The sequence below is a fragment of the Haliaeetus leucocephalus genome, unplaced genomic scaffold, assembly GCF_000737465.1.
Source record: "Haliaeetus leucocephalus isolate CR32 unplaced genomic scaffold, Haliaeetus_leucocephalus-4.0 Scaffold167, whole genome shotgun sequence".
In the NCBI taxonomy this organism is placed as follows: domain Eukaryota; kingdom Metazoa; phylum Chordata; class Aves; order Accipitriformes; family Accipitridae; genus Haliaeetus; species Haliaeetus leucocephalus.
The window spans coordinates 1718179-1733982 of record NW_010972603.1 but is presented as its reverse complement, the minus strand read 5'-3'; the positions used below and the strand labels follow the sequence as shown (position 1 = coordinate 1733982).

At 39.1% G+C, this 15804-nt stretch overlaps 2 protein-coding genes across 2 annotated transcripts in view; one reads left to right on the top strand and one right to left on the bottom strand.

The window, feature by feature from the left end:
* REEP5 (receptor accessory protein 5) overlaps positions 1-2233 on the top strand; it is a 20516-nt gene extending 18283 nt beyond the window's left edge. The window contains exons 4-5 of the mRNA XM_010563460.1: positions 335-503; positions 1889-2233. Of these exons, the coding sequence (XP_010561762.1) occupies positions 335-503; positions 1889-1938 (219 nt within the window). The 3' untranslated portion in view covers positions 1939-2233. The remainder of the gene's footprint in view (positions 1-334; positions 504-1888) is intronic.
* An 8212-nt stretch (positions 2234-10445) lies between these two features.
* SRP19 (signal recognition particle 19kDa) overlaps positions 10446-15804 on the bottom strand; it is a 5651-nt gene continuing 292 nt past the window's right edge. Inside the window, exons 2-5 of the mRNA XM_010563459.1 lie at positions 14241-14316; positions 13131-13202; positions 11843-11954; positions 10446-10779 (exon numbers count right to left, since the gene is read on the bottom strand). Of these exons, the coding sequence (XP_010561761.1) occupies positions 10646-10779; positions 11843-11954; positions 13131-13202; positions 14241-14316 (394 nt within the window). The 3' untranslated portion in view covers positions 10446-10645. The remainder of the gene's footprint in view (positions 10780-11842; positions 11955-13130; positions 13203-14240; positions 14317-15804) is intronic.

Here is a 15804-nt window from a genome sequence, read left to right as displayed (position 1 = left end):
CATGGTTGATGGTTGGACTCAATGATCTTGAAGGTCTTTTCCAACCTAAATAATTCTATGATTCTATGCAGTCTTGATACACCTGTTAGCAGATTAGCTTTCCTGCTAAAGCCCTTCTCCTTTATCCTGTCAGTGTCCATGAAATCATTCCAATATAAAGATTCTCTGTATATAACTATATTGATGTGCACACTTACTGGACTGTGACCATACAAAATGAAGGGGGAGATGTACTGTTTTAAATATGCTGAAGTCTAGCAGAGTTAGGAAGGCATGCTACATTTTGTTTCCTGCTCTTTTCTTCTACTTAGGCAGATGTTCTTGTTCCTTGTAGTGTGGCTTCCTGTTGTGGTGCATGGCTCCAAGTCCTTCTAATGGGGCAGAGTTTCTCTATCATCGAATTATCCGGCCTTTCTTCCTGAAGCATGAAGCTCAGCTCGACAGTGTTGTTAAAGACCTGAAAGACAAGGCTGCAGAGACTGCAGATACCATCACTAAAGAAGGTGAGGAAAAGACTGTTCCCATCAAGTAGGAGGAATTTTGCTGAGCAACTCCAATAATACAGTTAATATTTATCATTTGCGGGGAAAAAAATTGTAAGAAGACTATGTAAATTATAATGGAGAAGTTAAATTTGGATGAAGATGCCAGGAAAAGAGGATTGCAGTGGATCTCACTCTCTAGGAGTACAGTTATGTGAGAATGAGTATAAGCTATGAGTGGAAGAAATGGCTAATTAGTTTGTGTGTCTTCCCACCATACATATCACTATGAACATTCTCTGTAGAGGCAGGTCCACACATCCTCACAAGATACCTTCCATAAATACAGTTATTGTTTCAGTATATTCTTGTATCTCCTAAAATACCATCTCAAATACCTGGTAGTATAGAAGGGCTGCCAGTTGTGTAGTAAAGCAAATCCTTTATAAACAGCAACATGCGAAATGAAGTTTTCCCATCTAAAAGTGTTTGTATTTTTCCTTCTCTGGAGAACAAAGGATTCTGAGCCCACTCTTAAAAAAATTACTTTAGGTTTGTATTTGGTTAGAATGAATGTTACAACGGCCTGTAGATTGCTTGATTTTTGCTTTTATTTCCTTGCATTCTATCGTGGACCCTCATACTCTAGAATGTCTGATGATAATTTTATGAATAAGAGAAAGAAATGTATTAAGTAGCTGAAATGAAGGTTTATTTAAATTTTATTTGAAAGGAAATTTATTTGTAAGATATTTCAAAGCACCTTAAGTCTCCCTTCCCCCATACAACGTATGCAGTCTCATTTCCTCTTACCAGCTTAAGCAGTCTTCCTGTCAGTATTTAACTGATCTGCCTTTCTCAGCTATGCTTGGAGATTTTGCTGCATGACCCTTCCTGAATTGTTATTGTTAGACAGGTATCTTAGTAATGTTCTTCCATGTTGCACATGGGATTTTTCTGTTCTCATGCTATTGCTTATTCTTTCTTTTTCCTATTTTTACATATAAAGATTTCCACATACATGTATTTTTTAAGAAATCGTGCACATGAATGCATGTACACACACACATATTAGCGTTATTCCAACCCTATTTCATCAGCTTGGTAGTATATTTCTTGCTGTAAACCTGTATGTCCTAAACTGTGAGCAGCTCTGTTTTATTGATATAATAGCTGTAAGTCAGTCTGTGCTGTTTATTGTGCTGCTCCTTGCTTATGGTTTATTTTTTAAAATCTTTATATGATCAGTTTTATGACTGTATGTGTATACAAAAGCTATGATCTTCTTTTGTGATGCTGCTTTCGTGACTAAAATGAAAATTATTTTTTTACGCAGCTCAAGACCACTGAATAAACCACTTAGTCTGTAGGCCTCTAAGATTAAACTTGCTTTTATTTTCCTGCAGCCAAGAAAGCAACAGTGAACTTACTGGGTGAAGAAAAGAAGAGCACTTAAACTGTTAACTGGATAAAGCTTCCCTACCACCTCTTCATGAAGCTTGATGTTACTGGGAACTGTGGTATAATTTTAATAATACTGCCTTGGAAACATTTTGATATATTAAAGGAATGTGTTTTAAGTTTGCTTACTACTTTGCTGTGTCTGATGATAGAAAATAAGCATTTTTATTTAAAAGCAATGCAGTGGGCAGCATCTGAAGCTTAATGAAAATATTTTATTCATCTTAATGCAGAAGAAATCGTTCAGTAATCTCTTTCTGCAGTAACTTAAATAAAAAGTATATATCCCACAGCCTCTGCACTTTAGTTGTCTCTTTGTGTATGTAATTACTCTTAGCATTTTGACTGTGGTTCATCTGGTGACATGAAGCTATTGTATAAGGAAAGTACTAGTCTGATGGATCTTCTTGAATGCACAGGGAATTACTGTGAGAGATGACATAACAGATGTATTTCCCACTGATGAAGTTGTAAATGATGAAACTACATGTTCTGGGCACCTGATGGGAGAGATTATTCACTGTTGCATGTTTTGTTGTAATACAATATTTGGTACTGTGTGTATATTCTTAAATGGATAGATACTAAATATAGGAAAGAGTAACTTCATTCAAGTGATCAAGCTTATATTAGCCGGAAATGGATGCATTAAATTGCAAAAGATACTAGCACAAGATGACTAAAGTACAGCTCCTTGCCTCTTTCTTGCTAAATAAAGTTGTCATCTAAAATTGTTAATAGAGTGCCTTTTAAGATCACACTCAAAAGCACAAACCACCTTTCACTAAGGTGTGATACCATTACAAACACTTTTTCCTAAAGTCCTGTTGAAATATTAACTGTCTTGGGTGTCAGTCCCAGAACTACATCATTAAGGGAATGGACTACATCCTCCGTGAGCTTTTTCTGCTCATAAAAATGTGCAATCTCTTCTGACAGTACTAAGAAGAACTTTGCATGAGCCCTGAAACTTCCTGAATAGAGATGCTGTTGTCATACATAATATATTCCTGACCAGTCAGTAAGAATGCAAACAAAGTTGTTAAGAGAATAAAGGCTTTTTTGCAATCAGTGGGAAGGATTATTTTTTTTTTTAATCTGAATCTGTATTTACTCTTTCATACTCTTTTCAGTATTTTCAACAAATCAAGCATGAATTACTGAAAGCTCCCTGTTCTCATCTCCATGCTAACATTTCTTTAAAGCCTACAGTAATGCTATAATAGTTTTAACTCACAGAAGGTAAGCTTAAGCTTTTTTATACAATAAAAAGTGATTTCTGATCCACAATCTTAAGATTCAAAAGATTTAATCTTAAAATAGACTTTTGAAGACTTCTGGCTTTCTGCAACAAGTTGGTGTATAAATATTCACTGTAAATTTTGCAAGAACTGCAAAAGAATGAAGCACACAGTGCAACTCAGCAGGTCAGTTTTAAATGAGAGATACGTATTGTAAGAAGAGATGTAAAAGTGTCTTAAGAGAAAGCATTTTAAGCTAGAAAACACAGCTCTTATGGCTTTCAACTTGGATAGGGAAGCATGAGAACCACTGTGCATCATTTTCTGTAGGACAGCATGCAGTTTGTCATCTGAAGGAAAAAAATGTAAAATAGCACAGCTAATCATTCCATGACAACCTTCTGTTATGAGTGGATGGGCTGAAGAGAATAAAGTTTACAGCAAAGCTGTAGATGTAAGCAACTTAAAAGTTTGAAGTGACTCACCCTTTAAGTTTATATCTTCTATATATTATATCTGGTTTGTATCTTCCTCTGTCTTAAACCCACTGAACTTTTTTGTAACAGCCATACTAAATCCTAGTGCTGTGTTTTAAACACTACAAACTGTGTATATAGCAGTCATGTGACCATTGTAATTTAGTTTCACCTCTTGAAATAATAAGTAAGAATAAAGATAGTTAATAGTCTATTTGATTTAGGTACAAAGTACTACATAACTTACTTCTCTAAAAGCTGCTGATACATCTTAGACTTTCCAAGCCTAACAAGGGCTGTAGTAGACAACTTATTTTTCATTTCTCATACTACTCAACAGTTCTTCCACTGTTAATGGGGATAAAACATTTCTAGGTTAAGTGTGAAAACATTCGCTTGCTCACATCTCTCTTAGAACTGAACAGTTAGGGTTTTAGTCAACTTCCTGTCTTTACAACTTGACATTTCTTGACCAGCAGCTAAATTCATTGCTCCTTTGTCAGATTTCTACTTGAAGTAGAACTACCATTTGTTGTTAAAAGAACTTGATCTTCTTGTTTGCCTTGATGCAAGTAGAAATGACTGAATTTCTGCAGCAAGTTACCCTTTCCTGCAAGTTACTCCACTGGGCTGGCCCCACAGATCAGTGCTCTTCTCCAAGTCTTCTTCACAACATGTATGTGCAAATGTTGGTACACACATCTACTCTGTGTCTGTGCTGAAGTTGTAATGTGCTAAATAAAAATGGACACAAATAAAGAGATTCTTACAGGACTGATATGATGCTTCAGTAGTTCTTAAGAACCTTATACCTCAACACTGAAAACTTGATTACTTTAAAAAGGCAGAAGGTCCTTATAGGATATTAACTTTTTTTACCCAAACTTCATTACTGTGGAACTAGCAAAAACCTCTCTAAAAGCCTGAAGGAAGTACTTCTGCCTCATGACTGCATCTTAGAGTGCAACCAAGGTGGTTTAGAGCATCAGGCCTTAAAAGAAGAGTTTGGAATACAAATCTGTTCTCAACAGTGAGCACCACAAGCAGCTGCCTGCGCAGCACAGCTTTCCAGATTTCATGGCCTTGCTTACCTAAGGAATCATCAAGGTCTAGTGTTCTTTAGAAATGTAGAGGGGACAAATGGTAAGCTACAGGGACTTCAGAGTTTTTTCCCTGCCCATGGATTTTCTAGTATTCTGTACATGACCTAAAAAAATAATGCTGCATAGTTATTGGCAGGCATGTGGGGGGGTTACACTTAAGAGTTCTTTCTGCTACCACTGTTAAGTAGGACATCTCCTCTGCTTTATCGTACACATTTCTAAACTTAGCAAAAAGGAAAAAAAAGTTCAGAAAAAACATTTAAAAAACCCCACAATGATAACATCACCACTAGTGATGCTAAAATGAAACTGAATTCTTCAAACCAAGGCAAGATAGTTAACAAAATGGAAATTCTTCTAAGTAGTGGAAGATGTGACAGATGCTTGTCAGGTCAAACCCTTACAACTTTTTTTTAATTTGACAAATTCAAGTAAGTGTCTTGATTCTGCATTCTGGTCTTGTCAAGTCTGTTGAAATAGCCTGAGAATCGGCACAAAAATAACATGACTAATTCCTTAGTCACTTCCCACCTCCATTTCAGACTTGAGCAACAATAACTTCCTTATGCAAACAAGGAAGAACAGAGTTTTAAAAAGCGAAAGCGCAAGTTCTTGTAGGTCATAAGACACTGTCAGTATTTCCTGTAAACTCCACGTGTGGCAGCCATGCAACTATAGTGAACATCAGTCTTGTCTTTCCAGAGAACTTCTACATCCAGTGTGATGGAATGAAATGGTACTTGAGGAGTAACAACCTAGGACCACTAAGGGAGTCCTCAGTTGTACAACCAAGTTGACATAACTTTCTGAAAAACAGACTTCCTCCAGGTACATAAAAGTTTAAGATATTCAGAGCAAAAAATCCTCAGATGACCACATGAACTCATGAACTAGTAAAGTAAAAATAACTGAAGATTAATGGCTTTGAACTTAGCATCTTCTGGAAGGCCATGTAGTTGATGTCTTTGCTGAGGCTATGGGATTGCACAAAACAACACTTCGTATACCTACCATTTTGTATTACTGCATCTTTGCAGGAGGAGAATTCCTAAAGCCTTCAGTTAGACACTTAGTCTAACTTGGTCTAAGTTCTGTTCTCTGGAAAAAAAACCCACACAACCACAAAACATAAATCTCACACCCCAAAAAAACCGGCAAACCTTGATAGAGAAGAAAAAAGACATACATACTGTTTCATAAGAAATAGCACTACAGTGTAGGCTACTCAATTCCTGCCTGGAGTGTTCCCTGCTCTCTCCCAGGTCCCATACTCCCAGTGACTGTCAGCCTTCTCCCATCTCCCTTACATCAGCCACTACAGTATGCTCAATTCTCCCATCTTTTCAGGGCCTTTAGCAAAAGGCAGCTCATCTGGTAGCGATTTTACTAGATCTAATCTGCACTTCATCTGCAGCTGCACGTGTGCTGACTGAACACCCAACATACTAAATGCAGTTTCGTCTGAGCAAACTGCCAACCAGAAAGGATAAACACTCATTCTCCTTGCCTCTCCTTGTCCCACCTGGGGCATAGAAAGTTTCTTCACTGGATGATGCATTAACATAGTCTTATCTCCTAATCTGATCACTTAGCTTCATGACTTACGGGAATTTACTATCTTTGAGAGCTCTGCTCTTTTTATCATGTCAACCAAATGACTTGACAGGCTCAAAAATTATAAAGCAATAGATGAAGAGACTATTTGTATTAAGTCTTTTTTCTTTAGGGGAAAAAAATCTCTTTGAAAAGTGAGGTCATTTTATCCTAAGAGCTAAAATAACCCCATAAAGGCCAGTCTTTAACAGGAAGAAGCTAAATAACTGGTATGCAGTGACAGAACACCTGGGAATGGCTCAAAGTTGTGCCAGGGGAGGTTCAGACTTGGCATTAGGAAGCATTTCCTTACTGAGAGGTGGTCAAACACTGGATCAGGCTTCCTAGAGAGGTGGTCAATGCCCCAAGCCTGTCAGTGTTGAAGAGGCATTTGATCAATGCCCTTAATTATTTAACTTTCAGTCAGCCCTGAAGGGGTCAGGCAGTTGGACTAGATGATCGTTGTAGATCCCTTCCAACTGAAATAGTCTAGTCCATTCCATTCCAACACAACTACATCTGCAGCTACAGAGAAGGAAACAAAGGAGCCACAGCATCTTTCATGCCCTCAGTACAGCCCATACAAACATCCCAGATGTATATGCTGCCCCAAAAGGGAGTTCTGGCTAAAAAGCTTTAACCATTAGGTGCACAGGAACAGGATATACACACAGGCAAGTTTTGCAAGAATTTCCACAGAGCTGGTCTTTGACAAATTTACTTCATGGCTGAAGGTGGGGAACGACATACGGGCATACATTATTGTCACTTCCCAAGTTAAAACACATTCCAAAATGACATTCTGGAACTCACTTTCTTCACATTAAGAACTGAATAATGACGGTTGTGCTTCCGCTACAGTGGCTATGTGCCTTCTTCCATACATCTAAAAGAATAAAACACCTATCTCAACAGTGCTGAATTTTCATTTTTAGTAATTCCTTTGTTGATCGCCTGTCTTCAGATCTGCTTAATGCCCAACGTCAATGTTCCCATCCGTTGCCGACACAGAAACTGTTATAAGGATTCTGAGCTCACATGTGAATTTTGAATGTTTAACCTTTGTCTAGGTACCCAAAAAACAGTACAAGGATATAGTTTTAAATAGCTAGACTAGTATCTTCTGACGGGACACAAGCTCAATATCCATATTCCTCACATCTTAGATGCAGAGTAAATGCCCACCCAGCAATGCATGCCTTTGTTAATATTGCCACCTACAGGAAACCACAGACCATCAGTGTCTTTAGTTTACACTGCTTAAGACAGTTGAAATTAAGACATCCATTATCACCCAGTTTTTCCCTTAAAAAGATTTTTTCTTGATAGCATTGAGACCAACGGTTGTATTTTGACAGCAGTCTTGTCTCCGCTCCAAGTCCCACAACTGCCTCTGACCATCTTCCCTGTTCCCAGGAACTGAGGGAGTGAAGGGGGGAGGGGAAGGGTGCTGAAGAAGGGGGAAAAGACCTGCAGAAGAACCTGACTTACTATCTTGACCTGCTTGGTTTTAATCCTCTAAGGATCCCAGGTTAATAAAAACAGGAAATACAGAAATCAAAGTCTGGTTTATAAGCTTAACCCAGGCAGAAAGAGGGGAGTTGTGTTTGTGATGCCTCATTTAAGAGCAAATATTGCTCACACAGTGTACTTACTCTAAAGCCAGACAGAAATCAAAACAAACAAAACAATGAACACATCTAGAGATGGGGGATAAGCGGGCACGGGTTGGAGGAATCAGACCTCATCTCCCCCTAATGGTAGCAATCATCCGATTTCCTAGCAGTGCACAATTTGCTTAAAAAAAAGCCAGCTTTACCCGAAACACCTGTAGAGCTTTCTTTGTTCATCTGATTGAATCACAGTTTTATATATTTGAGCTCAGTATTGCTCTCTTCAGAAGTCCTTCTCAGTCTCTTTTGCAAGATCCTTACACTTTAATAGCCTTACTATTTTGGGTCTTTGATTGAGAAATTTTGGCAAGCAATGCCACTAAGGTTCTTTCTCAACATACATACCATAGCACAGACAAGTTCTTCAGATATTTAATTTCTGGCCACTGTAAACAGATACCCCCTCAGACTCGACCTCCACATTTTTCAGCTGTCTGTAGTCTAAAGCTCTGACTTACAATACTTAGGCATAACAGGATCATGACTTGGCCGGAGTCATTCCCCTCCATTTAACACCACAGAGCAAAGTTATCTTGTACCAAATAATTTTCACAGAGCTCTCATAAATAAAGTTCCACAGAAGTTCCTCAGCAGTCAGGAAAAGCCAGGAGTAACTTCAGCCCCACAATCCATGGGCAGCTGTGGTCTTTTATATTACAAGTGTATCTTCCACTCTTGCTCACATGCCTCAGTTTGTATTTTTCCCCATGTTGCAACTAACCTGTAGCACCTCCCTAACTCTATAACAGAGTGGACGTAACTAACAACCTCCAACCACGTCCAGTTGTCTTCTGTAACAAAAAAACTCTTCAGATAGCACCTGTTCCTGCTGTTCCTACCCCATGTCATTTCATTAACTCACAGAAATACCATTTACCCAACTTCTCAAAGTTTCAGCATGTTTTCAAGGCCAGACACTCCAAAGGTAGCTCATGTAAACTGTTACATCTGCAGAAAAAAACTGAAGACATTTGTGTGTGACCACTGTCAATTACAGCCTTAGAACACAGAATTTCTTCTCCTAAGCCATTCTATTTTAGAGTGCCTACATACTGCTGCCCTCACACCGGTACAGGGCTTGGCTTGAGGAACTTCGTCATGAGAATGAGAACACTTCCTCCTCCTTCATTAAATAATGCAACACAAGAACCACGCTTACCAACTATTACAGACAGGAAATACAATTGACTTTGAACTATTCACAAGTCAGGGCCTCTATGCAGTTGCACTATCGGTACCTATCAGCATCACCTTCAAGGGGCACTGGTAACTCACCATCTATTTGAAAAAGATGCAGTTGAGTGGAACAAGTAATATAAGAACATAAGAAAACTCAAATTACAATCACAAGTAACTTCAGCAGAGACATTGTCAAGAGCTTTACCAAGTTTCATTTCTTTAGAAAAGTCATTAAATGTCTAGATACATTTTGAATGCAGTTTATTTTTAAAGTGGGAAAAAGTTGATGCCATAGAATAGTATACCTGATAGACTAACGAGACAAATCCTGAAAGAGAATACTGCCACATAAAAAATTTATCAAAAATAATCCGATAACTTGTTTCCAGCAGTCATCTGTGAAAGCATTCAACTGACTTCGTTTTCATATAGTAAGGATTAGAAAACTCATGCAGGATTTTTGTTTTTAAATCAAAACAGGTACTGCTGCTTCTTTTTTAGTCTCCTTATAGTAAACTACCCCTCATTTAATTTGCACAGTACATTTCTTAATTACTTTGAAGAAGCCTTGCTACTGGACAGCTGTTCTGACCAACTCATCTGCTCCAAATAACCTTCTGTCCCTGTCTGCGTACGACATAAAAAAAATATTTTAAGTTACCTGATATTGCAAGCCTCAGATATCAGAAATAGTATTTGACTGGCAGAAAACAGATCCACATTTCCTAAGCTCTCAAACAACCACCTAAAATAGGATAATGTAGTATCCCATATTATACAAGAGACAAAAGGGAGATTTTTTTTCAAATTATCTTAAAACTTTACAATATTATCCTTACAATGTATGTCACCAACTTCTTTACAACAGGCTGTGGAGGAAAAACTAACACTTTTGGAAAAAGTATTCTATAAAATTACATTTTTTTTTAAAAATTAACATGTCACCTTTATTAGTACACTTGACAATTGTGAAAGATTATTAGCAAGGGAAGTTTACAGAGCCAGCAACTTCATCGATCTACATTTTTCTTTTAGTGGCAAAGACCCTCCAGAATGAAGACTATCACCTCACTAGCATAGATAAATGGTTTACTAAGGCAACCAGTTTTCAGATATCTAGTCTGCATAAGAATATTTAATTATTTATCAAAGGCTGCATATTTCTTCTCCCACCCACCCCATTTGCTTATGGTTTTCCACTTTTAAAAGTGGATGCTAGCTTCAGGCTTGCAGATTGTGTGTGAAGACAGATTTATTGTTATACATATGCGAGGCAGCTTCATGCATTCCAGTTCCAAGAAAAGCAGGCAGTTCTATTCAGCTTCACCTATTCATTTTTTCCTCATGTATTTCACTTCAAAGTTGCAGCAAGTGAGCGTCCATCCACATTTTCCCTAAGTACAACTATGTGACGTAACCATTATTCCAGACATGAGGTCATTTCTTTTTCTTCCCTTTACCTTTCTTGCCTCCCTCTCCTTGCTGAAGACTTTGATCGTTACTTCCTATTTTTTGGGTTCTTGTTTTCAGTTTGGGAATGGTTTCCGCAGCATACAGCATCACCGATTTACCTAAAAATACAGGCAGAGATCAATGCACACCTTCTATGTTAAGAACATTTGCATCATTTTCAAAGTCAGAAACTTTAGCCCCACTTCAGATTTCTGTTAAACTAGGTATAAAGCCTAGGAGTCCTGCTTCCTTCCTTTGTGTAGCTAGAAGTTTGTGAAAAACTCTTCTCCCCCCCCCCGCCCAATTTTAAAAAAGTGCAGGACTGATAAACGTGACAGCAGACTGCAACAGGCACATAACTGGACAATCTCCAAAGCATCTACACCCTTCCTGTTACTCTTTCCCTTCACCTCTTAATGGCCTAAAATACCTGGGACAGAATGATCAGGCAAAAGCTGCAAGCATTTTTAGAGAGCCACTGCTGTCCTCCAGCAGGAATATGGTTTTAGATCGTCTCTTTCTGACCAACAGCACTCTTATGCTAGATTCAGTATTCTTCTTGCTCTTAAGATATATACTTCAGATATATATTTGCTTCCCTTTTACACACTGGTTAATTTTCAGGAAAAATGCAAAAGACTGTATTACTTGTCATTCAAGATGAACTACTCCTGTTAATTAGTTAAAGGGAGCTGCACCTTTGTTAACTTATGAAAATGGCCAGCAGAAAGCTCAACTGAACTCAGTATTGTGTTTTACCGATTTGGCATCCATACTGATGCCTAGCTGATGCATGTAACCTCAGATAAAGGTGGAATCGAGCCATTTTAATACCAAATCCTCTGGTCAACAAAACAATAAGCCAGAACTCAATAGCTGCTTTGCTCAACATGGCAATCATACAACGCTCCTCACAATCCCCTCCAATGCAACCACTGAAGAAACAGCGGAATCAAAGACAACATTCTACAAACTCCACTCAATGCTCACAGACCAACTTGATTTGGTTCACTTCTACAGGCAAAGAGATTGATTTAGTTGACTTACAAAGGCAAAGAAATTTAATATAAACTTGTAAAATTTGTAATAGTACAACTAATTAAACAATGTGGTAACATAAAATAAACAAAGTCTTTCTGTTTTGTTAACCGATGAAGTGCCTAACCCAGGTACTCTACTCACGTGTTGGAAACTGAGGTAAACATGGGTTGCCATCATCTTGTTTCAGCTGGATTCGTACTCTACCTCTGTACTGAACATCTCTGTTCCACTCTCTAGGATACATCTTATTTTTCTGTCATACAAAAGGAGAAACTTACTGTAATCAGTACTGGAATATTTTCTGCAAAATTTGTCAGGCAATTGATCTAAGTCATAGCAGCCTGGAATTCTGAACAGATGTAAACTATAACCATAGCTCTCCAACAGTGTCATCGACCATTTAGCCATTGCAGTAGTATCTAAAGCTATAGCACAACTTTTTCAGAAGCACTGCTGCAACCAGCTACTGGTACTGAACAATTTAGTGAGGAACCTGCTACAGGGACTGTTCTACTTCCCCACCAGTCTGGACTGCAGTGACACAAGTTTTTGTTTCATCTCCATCGCCACAAACCCTTCTGGATACCTAGAGACAGTAAGTCATAGGTCATAGTCTGAGGCCCCCTGCTTTTGGATACTCACAGCCTTCATTTTGATTAAAATGTTACAGGTTTCTTACTGGTACTGGCTATTTCACAGGCTGGTGTGCACTAACAGGAATATATTTGAGCTCTTCTAAAAAGCAAAGTGATTTTGCGCTCAGTTTTGGATACCAGTCACACTCTTAGATAAGGACTTAAATTATTCTTAGAAAATTTAACAGTATTTTAAATTAATAATTACCTCAGAAAACAAACTGCAAAAAGTTACTTCTCTAGAAAGCCAGACTCATTCCCTAAGAAAAAAACAACTTAAACTATTTAAAGAGCAAGCAGGTATTACACTAAAAAAAAAAAAATTACATTCTCTGCCTAAAACTTAACTCCAAAGGACTCTGAAGATTTCAAGCATCAGAATCCTATTCCTATAGGACGCTCATTCCAAAAGGTAACCACCCTTCATTAAAAATATGCCTTTTTAAAAGTTTAATTTGCAGAGTTGCAGCTTGAAAAATTAGCTTTTATTCTGACACACTTCTAAGCATCTAGGATAGTCTTCTCAGAAAGACAGTTAAATAACAGTAATCTTTTTATAAGCTTAAAAGTGGCACTGTCTCAGAGATCTGGGTTTTCCAACTTCATCATTATGGTCAGCTTCTACTCAAAGCAAGCAAATATCTTGGCTGGTAACAAAAAACTTCTCAATTGTAATTTATCCTGTCCATAGGAAAAGTTATAATGAAAGAAGAACAGACACACATAACAAGTTTGTGGGGGTTTTTGTGGTGGGTTTTTTTTTCTTTCCTTTTTTTTTTTTTTTTATAAATTACCTCTAAAAGCACATTGAATCCAACGGCTGCACATACATCTTGGATTTCCGTAGATGTAGGATTTTCAACAGCCTGTTAAAACAATGTATTACAGTTAATTACTTTTCAATGATGCTATACAGCAACAGTTAGCTATTTCCCACCCTGTACTCTGTAACTAGAAAAAGCAGATGAGGAAAGAGAGGGCACTTGAAATAATGACAAATCTACGCAGAAGTCACCTGTGAGTGCTCCTATGGTCTAGAAAACATAAAAAAAAAAAAGAAGAGGTAAGACATCAGTAAAACAGGAAACAGATGAGACAGAATTAATTAGGGCAGGGGAGCAAGTAGAAAAATTGCTTAGGAAAAGTAATTGAAATGAAATAACATTTATTATATTTACAAAAAAAACCCCATAAGCCATGAATCAGCAACAGCAAACTTATAGCAAGGACTGAAGGAGAAAAGAATGGAAACTTTCTAGGCACAGGGCAGCAGATTCCTTCCATAGAGAGATCTTTGACTGGCAAACTTGCATGGTCAAGAAAGACTTTAACCATTATCAGAAAAAAAACCCAAACAACCAACTCTAAGCAGTGAGAAAAGCCCTTTTTATATTCCCAGCACTGCTTGCTGAAAATGTTACAAAGGACTGAGGTGATCAAAAGCTATTTCTGGACAGATTAAAAGCAACAACAACTACCGAGGCTATGTGCCACACGCAATTGTAAGTTCCATCTTTGAGAGCGGCAAAGGGGACAGGGCATATAGTACAGGCATATATAGTCAGTCACCAAAGAACAATCATTAGCTAGCTATTCTTTTCTGCATCGCTTTCTAATTTGGCAAACTACTTATGTAGGAGGTTGAGTGCATTAAATTTCTCATTACTTCACCTGCTTGCCAAAGGTGCTGCTCATATGAAAGTAGACACTTAAACCCAGTGCTCTTCTACCAAATTTGCATGCTGACTCTAGGTTATCTTCAAATACACTGTAATTTCCAGTTATCGAGCTACTTGCCATGGGGGATAGGAAAGATCAACAGCTTGAGATTTATTTTCCAACTCTCTACACACTACTGCGTAGCAAAACAAAACATCATATTTCCCTGCCACCCACAAAATTACTTTGTCTATAGGTATCCTTCTTCCTTCTGCTATTGTCTTCTTGTTATTCAAATATGCTGGATAAATACAGATGAATCTAAAAAGAGAAAACAGTGAGTTTCAGTAAGTAATATCAACTCCTTAATTGCTTATGCAGTATTTTCCTAGTAAAACAAAAAGTAAATCTCACAGCTGCAACACAAAAGTTCCCACAGCAGCTTAGAACAACCATTTGTTTTCCCTAGACCAATTAGTAGGATGTTGCAAAACCCCATTTTGAGTTATCCAGGACACTGCACGACCATTTGTCAGAAATATTTTTTCTACGACACCATTTTTTGGGGCACAGTGTGTACAAAGGATGGCGCTATCTATCTTGAGAAAAAAAGAAGGCTGAAAGAGAATGTTTTGACCCATTTCTTAAATCCCTGAAACCCAGAAAGAAACATATACGTTTCCCTGAAAAGAATTAAAAAAGGTTTCCTGAAAAGACTGTAGTACACCAAGTACACAAGTTCTTAACAGAAGCAAGAAGCGGGTTATTTTTGCTATGGATTTGCTCCTCCCCCCCCGCCCCCGGCACATAGAACAACCCACATTTGGGTAAGTTATAAAGCCTCCGTAAAACTATGCTTAGAAACTGAAAAGATTTTTCAGTAGATTTAAACCCGTCAAGCACATACAGGTGGCAAGAGTAGCAAAACCTCAACTGTTCTTCTTATTAGAGAATAAAAAAAGCAACTAGCTGAGGCTTACAAGGAGAGGCTGAAGAGCGCCGACATTTGAATGAGGAGCCATGACAGCATAAGAAAACAGGGAAGTGGAAAGCGAGCAACTAATTCGGAGCAGGCTAATGTTCAGTTAGTTGGAGACTGACAAGGACCACTGATCCTTACTGCCCCCCAGAAAACACTTCTTGCTGCCTGTAAAGCTAGCCTCGGTCATCCCGACTCTTGCTACTCTTTTTCTCCTAAGTATCTTTCCACTGGTATTTTCCCCTCTTCGCTGCAGCCCTCCTTCCGCGCCCACTACTACTTCTGCGAAAGCGGCAGAGTTCTGCACAGGAGATTTTCGGTCCCGGTACCGACGCTCACAGCCACCGACACACTCCGCCGCCCACCTCCTGCTCCCGCTCCTGCTCGCCTCAGCTGTTCTGAGCGACACCACACGCGGACCGAGCCACAGCACAGCACAGCTTCGGGCGCTCCCCCAGGGGAAACCGCCAAACCTCAACCTCCCCCCTCAACACCTGCACTGCAATAAGCCTCCTCCGTGAGCACAACGGCAACCTGGCCGCCTGGAATGCCGGCGGCGGGGACACTGCCGGCTGCCCCCCTCGCTGCCCTGCACGCGGGCTGCAAACCCGACCGCCGCCTCCGGGAACCGGCCCCGCTTCGCCGCGACGCGGGCTATTCGGCCGAAACGCAGCGTGCCAGCCCGTATCCGATTCAGCGTGCAGCCATCTTACGTGACGTGTTATTGCAACAGACTACCGCACGTACTTGCAAACGTTGTTACAGCTGCAAGCCGGACCCACCTCCCGCCGTCCCGAGCCGACGTGCGCCTTCGCCCCCCGGCCCGCCAG